This window comes from Bombus impatiens, unplaced genomic scaffold, assembly GCF_000188095.3.
Source record: "Bombus impatiens unplaced genomic scaffold, BIMP_2.2 scf_0102, whole genome shotgun sequence".
Taxonomy (NCBI): Eukaryota; Metazoa; Arthropoda; class Insecta; order Hymenoptera; family Apidae; genus Bombus; species Bombus impatiens.
Window position 1 is genome coordinate 2,594,641 of NT_176521.1, and position 22,381 is coordinate 2,617,021.

The window sequence follows — 22,381 nt, forward strand, 5'->3', positions numbered from 1 at the left end:
TATATATATATGTATATATATATGTATATATATATATGTATATATATATATGTGTATATATATATATATATATATCTATAAAATATGTTACAAAAAAGTGGGCGATATTTGTAAGATATGATTCTAGATAATAAAGAAAGTTTGTGTATAAAGATGTCAGTCGAAAAATGTTAGCAGGTGTCGTGGTAATATTTATGGACGTGTATATATGTATATGCATATATCTCACCGCAAGTTCCACCAAGATTCTTATACAAACCTAACACCCGTTTCGTAAACCAAGGGTTCACTTCGTCTCTTTCTCTACTCCCATTCGAGACATAGTTAGCTGGCCAAATATCTACAGGTTGTTCATTGTCCCGCGTGTGTTGTTCACTACAAACGTGCTGATTTCGTTAGGCGTGTCCCTGGCCAACGGCCAGAACATTTACACCATTCTACGACAGAGAATCTGCAAAAGTTTCCGATTCTGTCGTTTCCAAGTGTTGCGCGGAAACACAAACGGTTCCTAAATTGGAATTGGAAATAGACAACGCGGTATACTGATTTACACAAAATGGAGTTTAATAAGTAGCATGAGAACAGAATGTGAATTATTTCTGTTGTGAGCAGAATAGAAGTAATATTTATGGACGAGTGAATAGAAGTATTTTATAAAAGAATAGTAATTGCAATATATTTGTCATAAAATAAAAATTGTCAACCAACCAGAAATTTGTAGCTATACGAAGAAATCTTATATGGATGAAAAATTCTTATGCGACCAAAGCAAAGTAGAGAAGTCCTTCCAGGATAGAAGAAAATATTTCGAATATTTTCCTATACATATAACTTTGAGAGATTCAAACGCAACAGAAAATTATTTATAGACCTCCGTATATCGAACTCAAAATATTCTCTATTAGTAGGAAACTGCGAAACGTTAATTTGTAAATGTTAAAAAAAAAAAAAAATAACGAGAAATACGCAAATTATTAAAATACCAAATAATTTGTAAAAGCTATAAAAGAGCCAAACGTTTGCCATTTCCATTTCATTTAAAATAAAAATATCTAAAATTTACCATAATTTAACAACATATTTAAAGAAAATTCGACAAAGATTTATTATAATTAGAACGAAAATGAACGTGAAATTTAAATCCTTTCCTCGTTGAAAACGCTGTACGATGTCCCAAAAAAATTTTGCGAGTGTACACGTAGAATATATATGTATTTGAAAACATACTCGCGTTGAATTCAGATCTCGTGTTTCGTCCTGCGTGAACTAAATACGCTGTCGCTGGCTAAATATAAAAAATATAAAGGGGAAAGTAAAAGGGAAAAATAGTGTAGCATGTAAGGCCAAAGAAAACTGACGTGAGCAAGGATGCTAATTTTCGTTCCTGCTTAACTGCATAACTCGACACGTACACGTACAATGAATACTATTCATAATATATGTGGTTTATATACGCTCAATAATGAGACAGGAAATAGGAAGAACCCGACTTTCACAAACTATAACGAATATCGATTGTCAGTGCATTCACCTCAAGTACGATGGTAAAATGATAATTTTATATTATAAAACAAAATTCTTGTACCAAATGAAACACGCAGCAAAACTAAACATCAAACATTTCTTGATGATGACATATTTGAGTCAATTTTTTATTTCGCTTTTTTTTATTTCGCTTTTTTTTATTTGGCCATCAATTGGTTCCTGCAATTTAGCACCAATTGCACCATCTTCTAATATATTACAGTATCAAAAAAGATTATGTAACAATTTCCTAACATGAAAGTATAACAAACAATTAAGTATTTCATTGCAAACGCACTCATTGTTCATTTATCATGTGCGATGGAAATGACAAAAAACAAAAACTTGAACATACAAATTAATACATAAAAATAAATACATAAAAATTTGCTGTACGAATTATTATCGTCCTTTCTTAATTTCTTAACTATTTGTCAAAAATATTTAATACTATATTATTCCGAAATAATTCAGAATGTATATCTCACAATAAAAATATCGAAGAATAATAAATTGTTTTAAACGAACTGAAAATCCAATGTATATATATCGAGAAACGAATACCTTAAAGCGAGCAACTGGTGCCGAACATTTTTCCAGCCTTTCATAAATGGAATTGCTAGATAAACGAGGCAGAAGGTAAACGTTAATTCCGCTAGAAATTTGCAATCATCTAGAAATAAATCAATAAAAGATGGGAGGCAGCGTCTGGCCACATGGATTCTCCGCATGTACCGTTGGGATTTAATAGGTATTACGTGCAATCCGGCCTTAATTCGATAAAACTGATAGCCACCCGCTCCTTGTAGCTCCATCGATGAGCAACGGAAAATAAAAATACCAGGAGGAAACAACGAGAAACGGTTCGTTCTCTTCAACACGCACGCGGCACAAGGACACCGCGAAGCCAGTGTTTAGATTAATTCCCTGCACTTTTTTTTTCTCCCTCCGTGATATTCCCGCAGCGTACCTGACATTCCTACCTATATCCACCTATTCCTATTAGGGATGTAAATGCGGTAATTTTGCAAGGTAATTACTGAGCTCGGCTTGAAAGTAATGCCTTTGAACGAAGGGGACTACCATCGTGGTACCCAGTGCCCACCGTGTTACCCTGAAATTACTGGATGACGCCTGAGAGCACCTTCGTGTTTCCTGAATTAACGCTTCAGCTTTAGTCGAACCGGTTTACCCATCTTTTTTCTTCTTTTTCTTTTCGACTTGAATATGACCATTTGTCTAATTTCCATCTACCTCTCTAAAATCATTTTTACCTTTTCATCGTGAAGATTAAGAGAAATAAAGTTATTCCATTGCTTCACCTGTCATCTGTATTATTCAGAACTCATTACACTTGTTAAGGTGTTAAAATTTAGTTAAACATATAATGTAAATTCTAAATAATTAGCATAATCTTTCATGTGAAAATTTATCATTGCGTGCAACATTTCTGTTATTCTTCGAGACATGAGAAAGTGTTACATTATAGAAATGCATATTATAGTTTCATAAATGTCACAGAATGCCAGTAATAATATTTTTATAGATACAAGTGATCCAATTTTATCTAATTTTGTTAAATATCACGTCATATTCTCTTATTCCTGATACGATAAGTCGTCTGTGGACTTATAGCTTCAAAGATGCAGTGTAAGATCATTACATATAAAAAAAAGAAATAATAATTCTTCTATTGGAAAATATTCTCCGAGTAATTACAAGCGTATTACGCAAAAAGTAGCGAATAGCAAAATCATTGCAGCACATAATACAATCAAACAGACAAAATAAATGCTTCCGAGATTCAATGATTGTAATTTTGCATTGATGGAAGTGAACAGTACTTTCAGCAGCTCTCACAACGTGAAGATCTCTATTTTACTCTTTTCTTTGATATCTAATGACCTTACGTTATGATTCATTAAAATTTTCTAAATGACAGCCATTGCACCGACATTGGAAAAAGGAGGCATAACGTATTATTTAAGAAAATTGAAGTAACTTTTCTGATACATTTCCGGAGAAAAAAGTTTATTATCAGCGTATTATAGCATCTTAACGCTATGCAACTTCCAAAACGAATACTTCCTTCGTATCTCTAAAGATAGAAGGGAAAATATTTCAAGTGCACGACGTTATAGCTTCACTCTGTACAAGGATATATTTTATATCGGCGATCAGAGGCTAGCAACGATCAAACAAAAAACTCATGTGTTCCAGCCAAAAGGAAATCGAGACATAAAGCAGCAATCAACGAGCCAAGCCTCGTTAGAACTTAGTCATCAGTTAATTGCGGAAGTGTATAGGCAAGTAGTAAAGTATGCCTGTCTTTCGGTTCGTATTAGATACGTGCTTTAAATACCATATTTAAGTGGGATAAAACTCAATAGTAAAGTACATCTCGAATAATTAAAACCAATTGTAAAGGAGCATGTTCGATGGCATTACTTATTAACTTGATTAGTCTTAATCATTTGTCTGCATCTTTACGTGCTTCCTGTATACATTTCTTCTTAATAGCGTAAATGAAAAACTTAAAATTCGTATGTCGTTATTTTACAGAATTATAAGAAAACTCAACCCACATTTAGTGGAAACTATAAGTTAAAACCTCTCCTCAAAGACTATTTGGAAGAAGATAAAATCCAGAATTATATTATAAAACAGAGGATTTATATTTAATATAGCAGAATTTTATACGCATATAGAATTTTATTCAATTTGCTTTATATATATATAATACATTTTATAGCGAAGTATAAAATTTATTACTCTGTACAGTAAAATAGAATTATATTATAAAGTTTGATGGAATCCATATTTAATATAGTAAAATTTCCCATAGGTGTTAAATTTCTTTTATCGAAGAAAACAAATTACTCTATAAATTGGTAAATTCCATTGCATCACTAGTAATAATTAAAACGAGAAAAAGCTCTTTCGTTTATTAAAAATAATTCACATATTAACACACGAATAAGAATTCCACCCAAACGTACCACTCAATTTTTAACAATGCATGATTTAGGTACAAATGCTTTTATAGTTAGTGGCGATTTGACAATTAAAGGGTATTCGTGTTATTGTTACGTGGCTGTTATTTACAATCGTGAACAAAGAACGGGACATGAAAAGGAACGCGAGAGCTTGCACCTCTATTGGAGAAAATTGTAAAAGGTATGGCGATTTCACAATGGTGAACGACCAGGAAATCACTGAGGGCTTCGCCAGAGAATCGATACCGTGTCGGGACGTGAGAAATCCAAACGACTGGCGCCCTACTGCCGCGAAATTGAGTCCATTATCGCTCTGACCAGGTACCCTCCAATACCATCGATATTCGTTTAACGCATCGTTTCCCTGCCAGGAGGGTGACAAACAAGGGTCCTAGCGAGAAATATAAAATTTAGGAAGCGAGGTCAGCGACCAAAAAAAGGAAGAGACCATCCAAACCGCCATGAAGATCGGAATAGAGAGGGAAAGAAAGAAATGGATGATAACCCATGGCTTTCAATTCTACCGCTACTGTGAGAAACTCTTTTTCTTTCTTTCTCCATTTCCATCTCTCTTTTCCTTGTTAGAAAAAGCACTGTGAGCAAATAGAAAGAAAAAAAACTGAGAGAAAAGTAAAGGTACTTCTATGATTAAGGGAAAAACTTTATTCATGAATTCCATCGCATCTATTATACCGCTCGAATAAAATCTATCCGCGAATGATCCTGCGTCTTACAGGAGCAATTCGTTCCTAGAGAAAATACTGAAATTCCGTAATTGCGCCTGCTTTTTCCAACTACTTTTTCACTGACTGACTTTGAATAATCGATGTGAAAGTAAATGTTATGCGTACGCATTTCCTGAACGCGTCGCGTCGCCGAGACGAGAAACTGAATAAAAGGAACTGTAATTTACAGAACGAGAGACGTACTTACATATGCGTTGATACGAGTCAACTTCACCGAGAATAGCAGTAAGAAACATTGGCTCGCTACGTAAGGAAATTGATCAAGGGTTCCTGTTCCGAGAATAACGTCTGAGAAACATTGTAGACCGTTGGAGACGAAGTAGAGGAGAATAAACATCAAGCGGTCAGTTCTCGCACCTTTCATCGTGAATAGCCGAGAGTGGCTTGGCTACGCCTCGAATCCCTCACAGTTCGCGTGTTTTCTCGTAAGTTTACGCGCCATTGGCCGCCAATCTTTAGAATGAAACTGCCGCTGCTGAGTGGATTCTCAACGCGACTTGCTTCGAGAACAAGACGCCAGGAAAAAGTGCGTCGGGTGAACAGTGAAAAAAGGGGGCTTGAAGGGAAGAGAAACGAGAGGAAGACCTCCGAGCGGATGAAATACCCGTATATAACAGTCACGATCCGAGGGCGACGAATAATCACATTTAACATGTCCAACGATACGCGAACAATACACCGACCGTCCTTCATACAGATATATTACACATTGTATTCCATTGGCAACGCCACAGCTATAAACGGCGATATTACCGCATAGCAAGCAGCCTGAAATCTTACAATGCATTTTAGAAACGCACTATGAAGTATGTCATGGAATTGTAAAGTCACGCTATCGTCCAATCTACCTTTCGTAGATACGCTCGCGCTTGTTGCACGCTTACATATTGTCGACGACTAAGTCCTCCGTATGATTGTTCAACACAGACAAATTTGATTCTTTGCTCAACGCGTTATCCTGGTAAAGAAACGATAGGTTGTGCAAAAGTTCTAGGTTCTTATGAAAATAATTTGCTAGAGAGATAAGTACTTGTCCATGTTTGTTGTACGTACTATAAAGTTTCTGAATTTGTGCTAATTCCTTTCAGACTACTTTTACATATCTTTATAGATAAATAGTTATTTAGAACATTATATTTAAACAACTCATAACTTCGATTTATTTATTTTGAAATATAGCATCTCGTATAATAATTGGAAATACTAGGAAGCTTTTAAAGAAAGAATATTTTAGCCTAGAATAAGAATAATATATGCGTTTCTTACGTCATTTTACAATTTATATCGATTCAATTATTCCGATAAGAATATCGTACAAGTAAATATTTTGCCTACAATAACACGTTAACCGGTACCATTTCTGGTATCATACTCCTCCGAGTATGGAAAATAAGAGGACATCAAAGTGTGATAAAAACCTTGAACAATAACACAGCAGCCTCCACGCTAAATCTTTTTCTCCATCTCAAACCAGCTTATAAACTTCACGATAGTCGTCAGAAGTTATTCTACGACGTCACCGTAGACACGCAATCTTCACGATTTCATCAAAATAACAACATATAATAGCAAAAATACAATTACATATATGGTATCCGAGTCTAAAAGCAATTGATGCTTTTCATAAAAACTACGTATCTACGTGCTCAACGTATACGCATGTCTTTCATCTCAACGCAAGAAGCTCTACTGAACATGTAAAAAACAACAATCATTCAACTGATGACTTCTTTCCTTTTAACGAGATCTGGCGAAGCAAGCACAAAGAGGAAGATAGTACACGCGAGGAAGATAACCACAAAACTTTCAGTTCCTTACCAATATGAAGAGTCGGTAGGGAACGAAACTAGGACAAACTTTAGATGAGAGAATATCGACATCATCGATGAAAGGAGACAGTATTATTCTTTTGTGAAAGATTATGGAAGCATCCCAGAAGTGTAGCCTATTTCAAGGAGACAAGGGTGGCGTTGAAGATCCTTCGAATGATTTCACGGAACGATTCTGTTGGAATAGTTTTTGCGAATCGTCATTAGCTTTACGATCTCTCGACAACAGATTTACATGAAACGCGGCATAATAGGTCGCCCAGAAAGGTGACGATAAATTTCATATTCTAGTGCTGGCAGATTCACAGACCATCTCGCCTTGGAATAGCTCTGTAATTTAATGCGCGTTTTGCTAAGCATCTGTTTATACACTTCCTAGGACACACTACGGAGCCAATCATATTTTCATAAGGAGAACATAGAAACCTCTCATTATCGTGCTTTCTTAGCCATTTACTCCTTTTTCATGGAAATCTTTCTTTATTCCTCAATGTAGCATGATATATATACAACAATAAATAAAAATAAGGTCTGCTGTTTTAATGTATCCGCATTGTCATAATAATTCGGTAATAATTTATGTGCTTTTACGTGATTTTGTGTGATCATTCGTCTATCGCGATATGTTAATTTATAATTAAAATCTGTCGCAGTATGAAACGATATTGACAATCGATTGATGCGATAAACATTTTGCAATGGTAATATTATTGATAGGTATAAGGATTTTATATTCCGCGAACGAGACACCACGCATTATTATTACAGATATAAATATACAATGGAGAATATCAAATTCAATTTACTTTAGACTGTAATATAAACATTTGAAATATAATGATTCAAAGTAAAAGAGATAGATTCTTAAATTTAATATTATAGAAAAGAAAATTGAAAATTACGAACGAACATTTCTCTATTTATATTTTCACCATTCTACTTCTGAAATTATTCATTACCCGACTTCGAACAAATTATATTTAAATAATATTCGAACACATATATAAACATAATCTATATAGCATACGCTATTTGAATACAAAAATTACCACATGAAAAAGAACGAAGTACGTCAACGATGGTTCGATGAGTAAAATACAAGCTACATATTTTTGCAAGATCAGCTGCATGCAAACTTTTCCACTTACCTTTAGCCGGAAGTCATTGACGGTCCACACCCGGCTGGCGTAGTCGTTCGACGCTGCAAGCATCAGCGTTCCCGTAGAATCGAAATCGACGCACATCACCCCAGCGTTACTGCCAATAAGTACTCCTTTACTCTCTGACATACCTGAAACGTAATATTTATCATAAATCTAAATTTGTAACGAATACAGCTTCAAAATACAACTAATTTGAATTATTTGTAATTTATTGCTTCTACATCGATTGTTTCCGATACCATTCGTTCTTCTATCTGCTATTAATCTCTTTTCAAATCATATCTTTTCCTTCCTAACCGATTGAATCAATCAAACTACGAAATTCAATGGAAACAGTGATGGTCATTGAGTGGAATAAAAGAAACGAAGAAAATCGAAATGAATTAAAAATGAAAGATAAAGCGGTATAGAAATATGGAGAGAAGCAGAAGTCGAAGATTACGAGAGAAGCCGTCGAAGTGACGGGCTAAGCGGATATAACCCGAACAATAAGGACGGATGTTTCATCCAATTTGCAACATGGCGCAGAGATTACATTTAAGCACGTTATAGCACGTGTGATCGTTCGGCCATAGCAGGGAAACGTTTCTAGCGGCGGACAGGACTTTAATAAACGCCTGGTTGTAGCTCGGCCATCCACTAACGCATCGCAAGTAACCTGTTGATTCGTTAACATACTTCATTCAGACAGTGAAGAGAAAAGAACCTTTTGAGAACATGTCGCGATACGCTTCGCCTTGCGCGTCATCTCCTGTTCCTGTTCGCGTGGCACCTGCCTATTTTTGCTTACTCTTCTAATAGTTAGACCATCTTATTATAATAACCATCAATAAACTTGATAATATAGCACGATAGAACTCATCATAGAGTAAAACTGGTATGTAATAGCTGCATATAAATGTCATTCTAAGATGTTTTTGAAATTTTTTAATAAAATTAATTACCGTAATAGCGCATGGCGAACACTGATTACATCCTACAGTGGGCTCTTTGTTGTGTGAAAGGGAAATCTCCAAAGCACGTATTCATGAACAAAAGATGGCAACAAAGTTTTAATTGGCCTATTATAGCAAGTTTTAATGAAATTTTAAAGTGACTTTCGTATCGCTTGATTGGCCTGCGTAGCCTCGTTAAAGTAAGGAAATTTGATAGATATTAAGGTGATGCTAAATTACTGTGACAGAATCGTACAACAGCAGGCATTATGATTGATTATTTAAATTTTCAAAGTTTCCAATTTCACATTGGCTTCGAGAGCGGTTAATGCAATCAGGTATCCGTACTGTTTGACATTACCGCGTTTAATTCTGGACTCTTGTGACGTTCAACGAATCCGAGCGATAAACCCAGTGAGACTTGTGACTGAAACGAGAATGGTGTAATAATTTACGCGATCTATTGCAGCTCGTTACAAATTTGAATAATAGGGGACCACTAAATAGATTATACACATGGGGATCTCGATGCTTGGACGCAATATTTGCGTAGCAGGGGCCGTTCAAAGAATCGTTTACCTTGATTAATTGCTCGTTTATCTGTGACGCGTACCGTGACGAACATTTAAATAATAGACGACCGTTCTAATAGTACGATTTTGTTTCACTTAATCACCTTTTGAGATATTCCAAAGCTTCACCTTCCTGTCAGCTCCACCGGTGGCAAGCATCCTCTCGGCGGGAGACCATTTTACGGCATAAACTTCTCCGTCGTGTGCAGTCTGTAAGGGTTATTAAACACTTGACGTATAAATTTTGAAAACTTTTAGGTGCATGCATGGGGCAGTAATTAATAATAACAAGCGTATCAGATTGTAATTATGTTGTCAACTTGGATTACAACAAAGTGTTTAAAGTACAAATTTGTTTCGAGAAGATCATTATCGTTTAATATTTCATAAAACCCTGTGTAAAACCTTATTTACATTACCTATACCGTTTACTAAATCGCGAGGACTTTAAAATTTATAAGGCTGCTACTTTTTATAAGAAACTTCTATCTAAAGTAGTTACTAATATATAAAATACACTCTTTTTTCTTTTGAAAATGCTGACAAAATGGCAGAAATACTTAAAAATATTGAACATTTGAAAACTAACGAAGCTAATATTATTTAACTATGAATTTCATTATCATTGCTTTCATTAATAGAAATTTTTCTATCATTAATAGCAATGTCCAATGAATGTAATATTCGATAAACAGGTCGTAGAATATGAAAAAATATAAAATATAATCCTACTAATAGCAAAATGCATTACATTTATAAATATCGAAATAAATGTATAATAGGTTTCATGCACAAATCGCGCGTTCTATCAATTTCATTGTATATAAATATAATAATATATTCAATGTAAAATGCTTTAGTATTGAAGATATGTAACTAAATACAACACATTAAACTTGGATGTTATTTATATAATAGACAGTCCATACTCGTTAAAACTAAATGCAAAATGGTTCAAAAATTCATACAATTTTTATTAGAACAAATTGTATTGATGAACTATGATTTGCGAATTACACTGTGTGTTCTCATTTAAAATCTTAGTATAAATGGTATTAAAGTAAAGCATATAGATACATTACAAAACAGTTTTAATATCCACATCATTTTTCCCCTTTTAAATAATATAATAATTTAAATTGTAGTGTTTACTGTACTATATACTAACACCTTGATATATTTTTAAATGGAGAACAAACATACTTAACTAACTTAAATAACATGACATTGTAATATATTTAACCTGTCTATACTATAAATAATACATATTTCTTACATATACCCAAATAGAATATAACAAAAAATAGACTTTACGTGATTGTAAACACCGCTAAAATACATAATCGTATAATAACACGTACATGAATATTCTAGTAACATAACATGCATAAATGAGAAATACAAGTTCCATAAACAGTAATAATATATGTATTCAATAACTAAGTATATTCCCATTAAGTAGCTTATTGTTCTAGACACACGGAACTAACTTAAACCAATCGATATTATCCTGATACCTAATTTTAGTAAATATAGTGATAGATATTCTTTCTATGAAATCACATTGTTATATAGAAAAAACTTATTAACACTGTCAGAATAACTATTTGTAAAAGATCCATATAAATACATATATCTGCTCTACCTATTTTTGAAAGAAATTAGACCTTTTAACAGCTAATCTGCTTATAAAAAGTAATAAAAATAGTGTATTTATTTTTCGTTGATTTGTAGATACATAATATGTGGATAAATTATATCTATATAAGACATGTAAATTCATTAAACGAAAACGAATGTTGCATATGCACGTCAATATGACAATATTTTCTAATTAAAAAATGGTATGCAATTAATATCAATTTAGTTTCTTTTTTAAGAAAAGAAAAAAAAATAATTTTTTTAATAAAAATTTTTTAAATCTTGATAAGGTTGCAAAGAATAAATGACGTAAGTTTGTACTATAAATAATTCTTCTCTCTATAAAAATATATATATTTATATATATATAAATATATGTCATATCTTTTTAAAAAATACTTTAAGTATTCGATTTATAAATGTACCACGTATTCAAATCATTTCTGATGCATTATGTGGTTCCAATTCTTTTTCAATAATCTAAGAATGTTTAATTGGACATTTAAAATCATTGTATGATTATTAATAATATTAATGCAGGAGTAACATGAAAACAGAATGCTCGTGTAATTGTTCGTGACATAAATTTTGCAAATATCAAGCATCGAGTTTGCATCCAACAACTTTCTTATTTTGTCATACAAAACATGCATTTTCGTGTTACAACGAATTAATAAACATTTGTACTAGAATTTCCACAGTAATAGCGTAATATAAAGTATTTCATAAATTAAAGTTTTGTCAACGTACAAACGTGACGGATACTTTTGTTGGAACCGCAGTAGGAAGACCAGAGATTCCTTCTTTTAAACTGGATCTATCGGGACTAACAGGTCGTGTGTCGCGAGCCGCATCTTCCAACTCTTTCTGCACTTTTGCTTGCCTTTTTCTGAAAAAATATATACACATGCCCACGATTTAATAATGATTCAATAACTATTAGAAATAAAATATTCTTGCATATAAATACCCAAAGATATCGGAAAGTTGCCCTTTCTCTTTGATCATTGTATTGTTATGTTTCATGCAAGGTAAAACAATTAGTAAAACCAACGTTTCGCTGTTGTTATTTCTTCATATTAACAATAAATCTCCCAATTAATTGTTATTTTAAACGTTTATCTTATTATTTTTATTATTTACATTAGTTATATTTATTTGTATTTAATAATTATTAAGTTTACGTATTTATTTAGTAAAACATATGTTTCAGCATAATTGCTTTTTTTTAATTCTCTTCATTTATTTTAAATTCACTCGCTCACTTTACTTTTTTATATTATTTTGTATTATAATAATACATATATAATAAACATGAACACAAAAGCAAAAACAAACGAAAAGTATGGACATATGCGAACGTATGACATGATCAGCTTCCTTTAAGAAACGACCCAAAGCTGTATTGAGCTATAAGCATAATTTTTGTCGCGTCACTTGCACAAACTTACCCAAATTTTGATATGGTTTGCATCAAAAAGGCTGTGGGACTGGAAAAACTCTCACTGAAAATAAAATGTCAAGCATTGTGAAGTGCTAATGTAATTGCTACAATGATGGTATCTTGACGTATCCCTTCATTCTCGCGCTCTGTGAAAAGTTTAATATTTTGCATACTATCTTAAATGATTTGTAAATATTTGTAACCGACTCAAATGTTAGTTTTAATAAAATCTCATAATTTTTAATTAAACATATTAAAATGTATTGTATCAAGAAAATATAATCAATTATTCAAACATAATCTACATTAAATTCAAAAAATTAACATATAGTGTATAATAATGTATCAAAAAACGTTTCAAAATATCCAAAGTCAAAAGAGATATGTATTTTTACACTTACTGGTCATAAAATCATAGAATTTGAAAATTCAGTTAACTGCAATAATCTTATCAAAAATAAAATTTAAATATAGCAAAAGATTACCCTGTACATATATTTTTCTTGTTCTATTAATTGAAAATACTGCTGTCACAATGTGAATTCTTTTTGTTCCAAATTTAAAAAAACTTCTCACTTTAAAAATACATATATGATACAAATGCATTATTTTGAAGTGATAAAAAACAATGTTAAAGAAAATATTCTATGTACCTACAATAGATAGTGAAAATGGAATATGTGAACTTTATTAAACCGTTAATAACAAAATACTTTCAAATTAGTATAGTACCATCATGCTAACAAAATTAATAATTCCAAATTTCGTGCATATGGCATTCGTAAATTTAAAACTATTGATAGAGAACATAATTGCTAAAAGGTATCAAAATTATATGCAAAACTTTCTATGATAATGTAGCAAAATGTAAAATTTGTCTTGATTTATTAGTATAAAATATCTTCTTAGATTATTAATTTAATTTTAGTATTATTAATATATATTATGTATGTAATGAAAACAAATGTAAGAAACGATGAAAGAAACTATAATTGTATTACGAAATTCTGCGACAGAATTTTTGTTTCCTTATCATAATATAAAAAATCTGTTTCATTTATATATTTTATATAATTGTATATTATATAAATGAAGCATACTGATAAAGTTATTTTAAAGCACGAAGTACAAATGTAACTTCATGTATGTACTACACGCTGATAACTGGGCGTATGTATGGGTCTATAAGATTTAAAAAGTTAAAAATTATACATATGCATATATAAAAACATGCATATATAAATGTGTTTTATAAATATTAAATGCTTATTTCTTTTTTTCTATATTCATTTGGATAATTCTTGAAAAGACACAAGTTTATTATATCTAATAGATATTATATCTATTCAAAATGTGAGAGTTTTTGCCGACAGACGGTACATAACATCGTATGCGATCGATAGCATATTTGCTATGATTTTTATTCATTGCTACTGCAAGATATGTACAAAATGAAGCTTATGGCGTATTAGAATAGTTACAAAAACTTTAAGAATTCTAGGATTTATTCCAGATATCTGAAGGATAATGTCTTATTGAATTCTGAATAAAATATTCCCTATTTAGCTTATTTTAAACACAAAAATATGTATGTAGTATAATATGCCAAACACATTACATGTATTTTAGTATCTCCAGAATGTGATTAACATATCATGCAATTACAGATAAATTATTACAATAATGAAAATATTTTATCACTAAGAAATAAAATGTCAGTAATTCTCAAATGCAAACAAAATCTATCTATAAAAAATATAATTATAATTATAATATTAAAAAATATAACTATACTACTAAAATCCTCTGTACTAGTACGAATCATACGAATTTTGGATGATGAGAATGGATGATGTAAATATATATATATGTTTTTTGTGCAATAAAATTTGAAATTTATGGATAGTAAAATTTAATTAAAGAGCTTCCAATTAAGAAAAGATTATAAATCCTACATATTATATTAAAATACACAAACTGCAGCAATTAGTCAAGCATTTGAGGATAAATTATGAAAGAAAATATACAATAAGCAAGTAGAAGAGATCTAACCTACGCAAAATATAGCAATAAAAGATTAAAGATACAATAAAGATATATTGGAAATGATACAACCTTTGCATGAACATATGGTTTCAGAAAACATATGATACATACAATTAGTTATTATTTACAAAAATATACTAATTGTAATTATGTTACAATTAGGTCAAAAGCCATCACATTTTCTATTTAACAATACAAGATATGTGCAAGGAAACAATAATAATCTTACACAAAAATTTAAATTACTTGCTTTATATAAACAAAAAATTAATAGAAGGAGAAAGGACAATTAATAAGGACAAAACGCCAGCAAAAAAGAAATAAATATGGTACTTACTTCAGAAAATTGTCGTTTTCTTCATTTACTTTCTCTGCATCTCGTGTTTTGTACTTAATCAAACGTTCTATTAATTGGCGATTTTCTTCCTATAAATATTAAAAATATATTAGCATTTACAAATATAAATATATATTATGATCAAACATAAATCATACAAATTATGATATTAGCGAAAAATATTTTACATTGCATATTATATTATAAATACCTGTGTTTTTCTAAGTTTTTCTTCTAAAGATGCAAAAGCAAGTTGCAAGGCTTGATGCTCATCCTTTAACATTTGATTAATACTTTCTAGCTCTCTTTCTCTGCTAAGAGATTTTGATACTTCTAAACGTAAATTGGCATTGAGCTCCATACTTTCTACCACACTGTAAATTTTACAAATATTATGAAATTAATTATTGAAACGTATAATACATATATGATTGGAAGAATTTGCAATTCTGTTAATGAAAAAAGACATACATACCTAGCTTCCTTGATTTGAAGCTCCTTCAACATTTCCTGCAATTTGTTATTAAGATCTACTATTTGTTGCGTATGTTCTCCTTTTCTTTTATGTAATGTTGCTAATTCTTCTGCTTGCTTTAAAAGACGAGCTTCAAGATCAGCATTTACACTTAAACCAGGAGTTCCACTAGCTGCTTCTCGGCGTAGAGTTTCATTTGCTACGGTTAGTTGTATATTTTCTCCACGTAATGTGTTTGCACTTTCAAACAATCTGTTATCTATAAAATAAAGATAGTATTGCATATCTATTAATTCAAAGAATGATATATGTACATTTCAATGGATATTAAAAAGATTGTAGCGCATCAAGTCAAAATATAATAATAATAACAAGTTGATAATATATCACTTAAATTTTTGTAACTAACTATATTAAGAATTACATGAAAAGAAATCTTACGTAAACTAATAAGATCTAAGAAACAATATGTTTGTTTCTTGTTTCTTTCTTGTAATTGTAAAATTAGATCTTTCCTCCAATTACTATCTTCCCTAGAATGTGATGATGCACCTGATTCACTCGCGGCCATTTTCAGTGCATGAAATATCTCTTTACTATTGTTGTGATGTAAATTATTTGTCTTTTCTTATCAAAGTTGTATAAAAAACATTTGACAGCAGAACAGTTGGTAGATATTTTGGCAACCTCCGACATACACTGCTTTATCACAAAAAATTTATCTTAGACCAGTAATGTTTCATTTGAACATTAATCACCATTAACATCGAAAAACGTCTTACTAATCACATGACATTCAAATTTATCACGAATATTCTTAATTATGAAAATAGCTATTCTAACCTAAGTATACCAAACACTACACTGCTACCCTGAAATTGCCGGTTATTCGAAATATCGATATGGGTGCTCTGCGAGATTTCGATACTTCAGTATTTGAATTTCAAACACAATTTCACTGAAGTCGGTAACAAATGATAAAATATTTTGCTGCAACTTCTATTCAGTAATCAATTACATCATATATAAGTAGCATAGATAAATTAGAATAAACGCCTATTATTTATTCACAATTAAGATGGGATATATTTGAATATGAACAAAGTAAACTAATGTGCGGCAGATGATGAAGCAGTTCGCTGCATCGCGTTTTGTTCAGCTGATATCACATTCCATTTATCTAGGTTTGATATTTGTCTTCTTCAAAATATTTCTTAAAAACAAAATTCTTAAAAACAAATTGTTCAATATATTTTAAAATATAAAATATATTGAAAATATTCATAGAAAATATTCATTACTCTATGTTTAATTTGCATTTTGGATTCATCATTTTTAAACCAATATTTATATTATATTAATTACTATTGATTAGCATATTTTTTAGTAGAATAGCAATCAAAATTGAAATGTAGAAACAAATATTTTTTGGCTTGTCTTCCACGTTCGAAAAGTTTTGTTACTATGAAATACAGGAAAAGAAACGAACGGTGTCACGAAAAAAAATCAAATAAAGATACGGTTAATAAATTGGAATTAACTAACAGGTATAAATATTTCTTTAAATTATATGTAATTTTATATTAATTGATTGTTAAGCGCCAAGAATTTTTTAAAAATAAAAGAAAGTTTGGATAACTCAATCATAGAAATAGTAATCAAATAATTAGAAGGCGTCAAAAAAATCATGTCAATAATCGACGTCAACCTGGTCCAATGCAATATGTATTTTATGCCATACTTAATACCGATTTGCATATGAATCGAGGAACAGCAGCGGCAAATGTAAGCGTGATATAAATATAAATTATTTAATAATTGCCACAAAATAACTTTTTTAAAATATACATATTTAATTTAAATAATGTAAATTATACTAATTAATTTTAGATAGCAGTTGGTTTAATGCTCCTTTATAATATAATAGACACTGACCAGGTGAAATGTCAATATATTGATAGCTGGACAAAGAATGGGTATTATATGCTATACTAATTTTTCTATATTGATAATTGTCTGTAGCAATCTATGATATTGATTTTATATTTAACTTTTAACTTCTCTTGCAAATAAGAAGAAAGATAAACGTGATACATAATTCATCTAATCTATTATGTAAAAACAGACAAAGAATAGTAATCTTGAAGGGATATGACCACAGACATTTGAAATACCTCCAACAGGAAGTAAAATTTATAGCACTCGGAACGTACGCAGTTCGACAAAGGTGGGGACGGAATAAAGCAATCATGGTATTAACTGTTTTTGGACAAAAAGAAGATTTGGAAGATGTTTTCGAAGGATTAACATATGTACGATAGTAAAAGTTAATAAAAAATAAACCCATTTTTTGAATACCAATAAATAAAGTTCTTCCTTTAACTCGTCATATGTATAAATGCATGATATTCTACTTTTATCACTGGCAAAGTGGTATGTAATATCAGTTAAACAAAACGTACTTGCACCTCTATAATCTATATTAATTTATAATCGACAATCTATAATCACATACAAGGTACAGATTCCATGTATAATAGCGATTTAAAATAAAACTAAAGTCTTGTATGAAATTACAAATAAAGTGTATGGCAGAATGTCCTATGATCAGAAATGAACTATGGAATTTTATACTACTACAATATCTCATAAAGCATTACTTCATTACGCAATAGTGCAATTAGTATTTTAATTACTTATATTGCTTTATTTAGCGACGCGTTACATCTGCTATACAGATATATGTACGTATATGCATATGTACATATACGTATATTGTTACGACCGTTCGCGGAGAGACGCGGTCGCGAGGAAAACGCGTCAGCGAGAGGCGTAAATTCTCGCTACGATTCGGTGAATCGACGCCGCGAAGTAGTCGTTCCCCTGTTTCGGTTAAGATAACAGAGGTGGTTGAATGAATATGACACAGTAGTAAGTTATATTTCACCGTTTATTCCACTAACTTATAACGTAGGTAGTTACACTGGTGCGTATGTACGAGATGAGTGAATGACTGATCTACGGATGTGTATACCCGGTGGAAGGATGTTGACCGTTCGAAGGATGTAAAATCAGTACTGTCTTGGGAGACGATGCTGTTTCGGAGGAAAGCTAAGGATGGGTGTGTCTAGCGCACGGGACCATCGGATTTGTTGGTGACGATTTTAGTTAGGAGAGTGAGGGAATAGACTTCGTTGTTAATTGGTTAAACGAAGGGTCTTAACCGCCCTCGAGAGAAAATGGTTAGTGGGAGGAAAGTTGCATCATACGTGAGAAAAACTAACTTTCCCTTGTCAAGCCGTGGTAGACAATAGTCTTTAGAAATTCTTCGGAAACAGACGTTTGTTTGGTTTGAAGGACCTCTACTAGGAAATCTATGAGATTTATGGAAGGTACTTGAGGGTACATAGTGAGTATCCGAAGACATCTGGTTGCCATCTTGCCCGCGGTGTGTGGCCTAGGCTAGGTAGAGCGTTACGCGACGTAACATATATATATAACCTTAACTGTAGTGATGTAGTGTGGAAGAAAAAGAATGATTAAGTGAATTCGATTATCATTCCTACTAATTGGAATAAAAATATAAAAATAATATAATGTTCATGCCATTGATAATTTCGAAAATGAAATTATTTATGTGGTTAGAGCGTTAAAAAGTTAACAGCACATTAGGTTATCTTGAAAATCACTGTTTCAACCGACGTTTATATAGATTATGCATAGACGCGTACTATAGATGCATGGAATTTTTTATTTTCTCTACAATAATAATGTGCAATTTTATAGTTCTACACAAATCTTTATAAATCGTGGAACACGAAAAATTATTTCATGTTACATCTAAAATGAGTTATTATTCGTGCTATCTCTTTACAAATTATATGCTCCTAATACGAAATCGCAAAATTGTCTGAAAATTCTATCAATATCTAAGAATTTGTAGTAATATCAATGATTTTTTACCAGGAGAATATAATTCATAAAGAAGTGGCAGGATGAAATACCAACTTAAGTTACGTTCCTTATCCTACTAATCTGTTTTACCGATTTCTAGGTTTGCAGAAATTTTGTACTAATATTTTAAAGCTTTACACTTACTTATGCATACTTACCTCAGAGAATAGGGTGTGGGTATTGGATACAGATTGGGTATCGATTAGGCACGGATTGGACACGGATTGGACACGGACTGAACACGAATTAGGCACGAATTAGACATGAATTAGGCACAAATTAGGCGCGATTTGGGCACGGATTGAGCACCGGATCTTAAGAAGATTCTGTGAAAAGTATAAAAATTATATTTCAAAATTTGATTGTGAATAATTAATTATATTGTGAATCACTAATAGTTTCTTTGATCTTTCACTGACAGGACACAAATGGATCCTGGCAGACTCGAACGCCACTTATTTATATTAAAACAAGTGCCTGTTTAAAAAATACATTGTCTACATATGCATGTAACAAGCACATATTTTAACAAGCATATATTATTTAAAAAAAAAAAGAAAAGAACGAGTCACAGTTCATTTACTTAGCTATTTAATGTAGCGAAGGCAACTGAAGCTTTGGATCTTGTCCTTTCGACATTTGCTCGGAGACTGGCTGAAACCGATCAACGGTTCAATGTCGGGGAATGTTTAGATTATCGGCACATGGTCCGTCGCGTTTATTGACAACTGACACGGGTCCTCGAGAAAGGTTTCCACGTTTATCGCGTACAATATAAATAAAATGTGTAATATCTAACTAAAATGTCTTTAGAGATCTAAAAGAACATACCATTCTATTCTTGGAGATTTAATTGCGGATATGTAATATTTTTACATACAATTCACTTGCCAATTAACGTCAAATTGAAAATCACTGTAAGAAACAATTCAGACAAGTGTCAGTCTTCCTCTATCACACCCGCTTTATACCAGCATTAGCTCCGCCCTCAAACGCCCGGTTATTTTAAAAATTGCTTCGCAATAATTCAGGTACGTGAACTAGATTTAATTCGAACATTTTCGTGAACTTCGATACTTTATATTTTGAGTGAACTGAGATGCCAGACATTCAAATGAAGTTTAAGTCTATCGAAGCCAGCCGATATTCTTTATTCTTTATTGAATTGCGAGTAATTGACGCGTACCTCATGATAATTGAATTGAATATTATTTCTCTATTCGCCATATCAAATCCCAAAGAGCATAAGAAACACTCTGATTTTGTTCTAGTCGGTATTTCAGAATCCGAGAAACAAAGTTCCAATTTGATATCACGTCGAACGTCTGTCCTTAGTCAATGATATAACTGAAGTTCATATAATAACAGCTTAATGATTTTGTTTATTATATACGTTTTCTCGTTCATATAATAATAATTTACATTCAAATAAATTAATTTTGTTCAAATAAACGGAACACATTCAAACGAACTAATCGTACTCGACATAATATTATAAATTGTAGAGGGTGTAATAAAACCTTCAAATGGTCGGTATTACAGAATGTGTGGCGTGGTCACAGATGAGACGTATGTACCGTAGATATGACGCAAAGTGCATCTTTATCGCTTTCTACAATTGAGTTATATTATAGACGTATAGTTGAACTTTAACCAATTCCCATATAATATCAGCACAGATGTGTATTTAGGCGATGATCCTATATTTTCAAAATTGAATTCCTTCGATGGATTGCAGGATTTATCATTGGAGTAATTTTGGATGTCGGTATTTCATGTGCCTGGTTGAACATCAACGAATATTGCAGATATGCTCGATTGTAGCGTTGCATACGATTGGCGAATATTGCAGTCGAGGGGGAAGAAACAAAAAACAGAACTGTTAAAGCGCCAAAGGTTGCACGCGAAGCGGCGCCACGCCCGCCCCACCATATGGGACTTTTATTCAGAGGGGCCAGAGGGGAGGCAGTTGGTCGGCGCAGTCGCTCGCCGCGTTTTATGCAACCAGTCTTGCTTCGGAGCGAGTGAGTCTACTCCAGCCTTTGACAGACGAGGAAAGTGTGTGTAGTGACATCGGTGTCTGTCTGGTCGCTTCTCGCTGATCGCTCTTGTTAATTGCACGACCGACTGTTCCGTCGAGACAACCGATTCGGCTAGATCCGGTTTTCTTCGTAGTTGAGTCAGGACACGATCGTGTAAACGTCCGTATTACGTATATTTTCGTCAGTTGTGTATACTGTCTTTGCCGGCAACAGCAAGGCAAGGTTTAAAGGCGGTGTCGGTTGTGTATTCGGCACCCTTGGCCATCGTGCAAAATTTCACCTACTGTCTACTAATATAGCTGAGAGGTATACGGGTTGCGGACTCGCGTGTACCGATCGGAGTGCCAGTGCGACGACAATCGGGCGTGCTAACACGGGTGTATTATCCACAGCTGTGTACATATATTATATGTGTGTATGTGCGTAACGTGCGCGTAGAGGAAAACGAATTGGCCGCTATCGGTGGAAAGAAAGGGATAGAACGCGAGAAGAGGGTGGGAGAACGAAGGCGGCCGTGAATCCACTATACGCGGCTACGTTCACGCCGCCGCGTATTTCACACGGCACGACACGAAACAACAGCACACCGTCGGCCCAGGCCTACTGAGGAGAGAGACGAAGCGTATCTGAATACCGAACGAATTATTACGAATTCGTATAGCATTGACGCGCCTTTT

General features: G+C 32.5%; 3 protein-coding genes across 13 annotated transcripts in view; 2 read left to right on the forward strand and 1 right to left on the reverse strand.

The window, feature by feature from the left end:
- LOC100749628 (autophagy-related protein 16-1) overlaps positions 1-16,609 on the reverse strand; it is a 608,083-nt gene extending 591,474 nt beyond the window's left edge. For 3 of the 4 annotated variants that reach the window (XM_024364655.2, XM_033318636.1, XM_033318637.1), the window contains exons 1-8: positions 16,150-16,609; positions 15,709-15,967; positions 15,445-15,607; positions 15,234-15,322; positions 12,858-12,911; positions 12,157-12,295; positions 9,870-9,975; positions 8,244-8,386 (exon numbers count right to left, since the gene is read on the reverse strand). In XM_024364655.2, the coding sequence (XP_024220423.1) occupies positions 8,244-8,386; positions 9,870-9,975; positions 12,157-12,295; positions 12,858-12,911; positions 15,234-15,322; positions 15,445-15,607; positions 15,709-15,967; positions 16,150-16,279 (1,083 nt within the window). In that variant the 5' untranslated portion in view covers positions 16,280-16,609. The remainder of the gene's footprint in view (positions 1-8,243; positions 8,387-9,869; positions 9,976-12,156; positions 12,296-12,857; positions 12,912-15,233; positions 15,323-15,444; positions 15,608-15,708; positions 15,968-16,149) is intronic. The other variant, XM_003486176.4, reaches the window with a different exon arrangement.
- Positions 16,610-17,346: 737 nt separating this feature from the next.
- Positions 17,347-18,029, forward strand: LOC112212068 (the record flags this gene model as incomplete). The annotated part of the gene is made up of 3 exons (XM_033318640.1): positions 17,347-17,493; positions 17,599-17,684; positions 17,834-18,029. Coding segments are annotated over 3 exons (429 nt in total), but the record flags the coding sequence as incomplete, so codon positions are not given.
- Positions 18,030-21,660: 3,631 nt separating this feature from the next.
- The window catches only part of LOC100749869 (peripheral plasma membrane protein CASK), a 263,940-nt gene continuing 263,219 nt past the window's right edge, over positions 21,661-22,381 (forward strand). For 5 of the 8 annotated variants that reach the window (XM_024364715.2, XM_012394923.2, XM_024364716.1 and 2 more), the window contains exon 1: positions 21,661-22,381. The gene's annotated coding sequence lies outside the window, so the exon portion shown is untranslated. The other 3 variants (XM_024364717.2, XM_024364718.1, XM_003486179.4) reach the window with 1 other exon arrangement.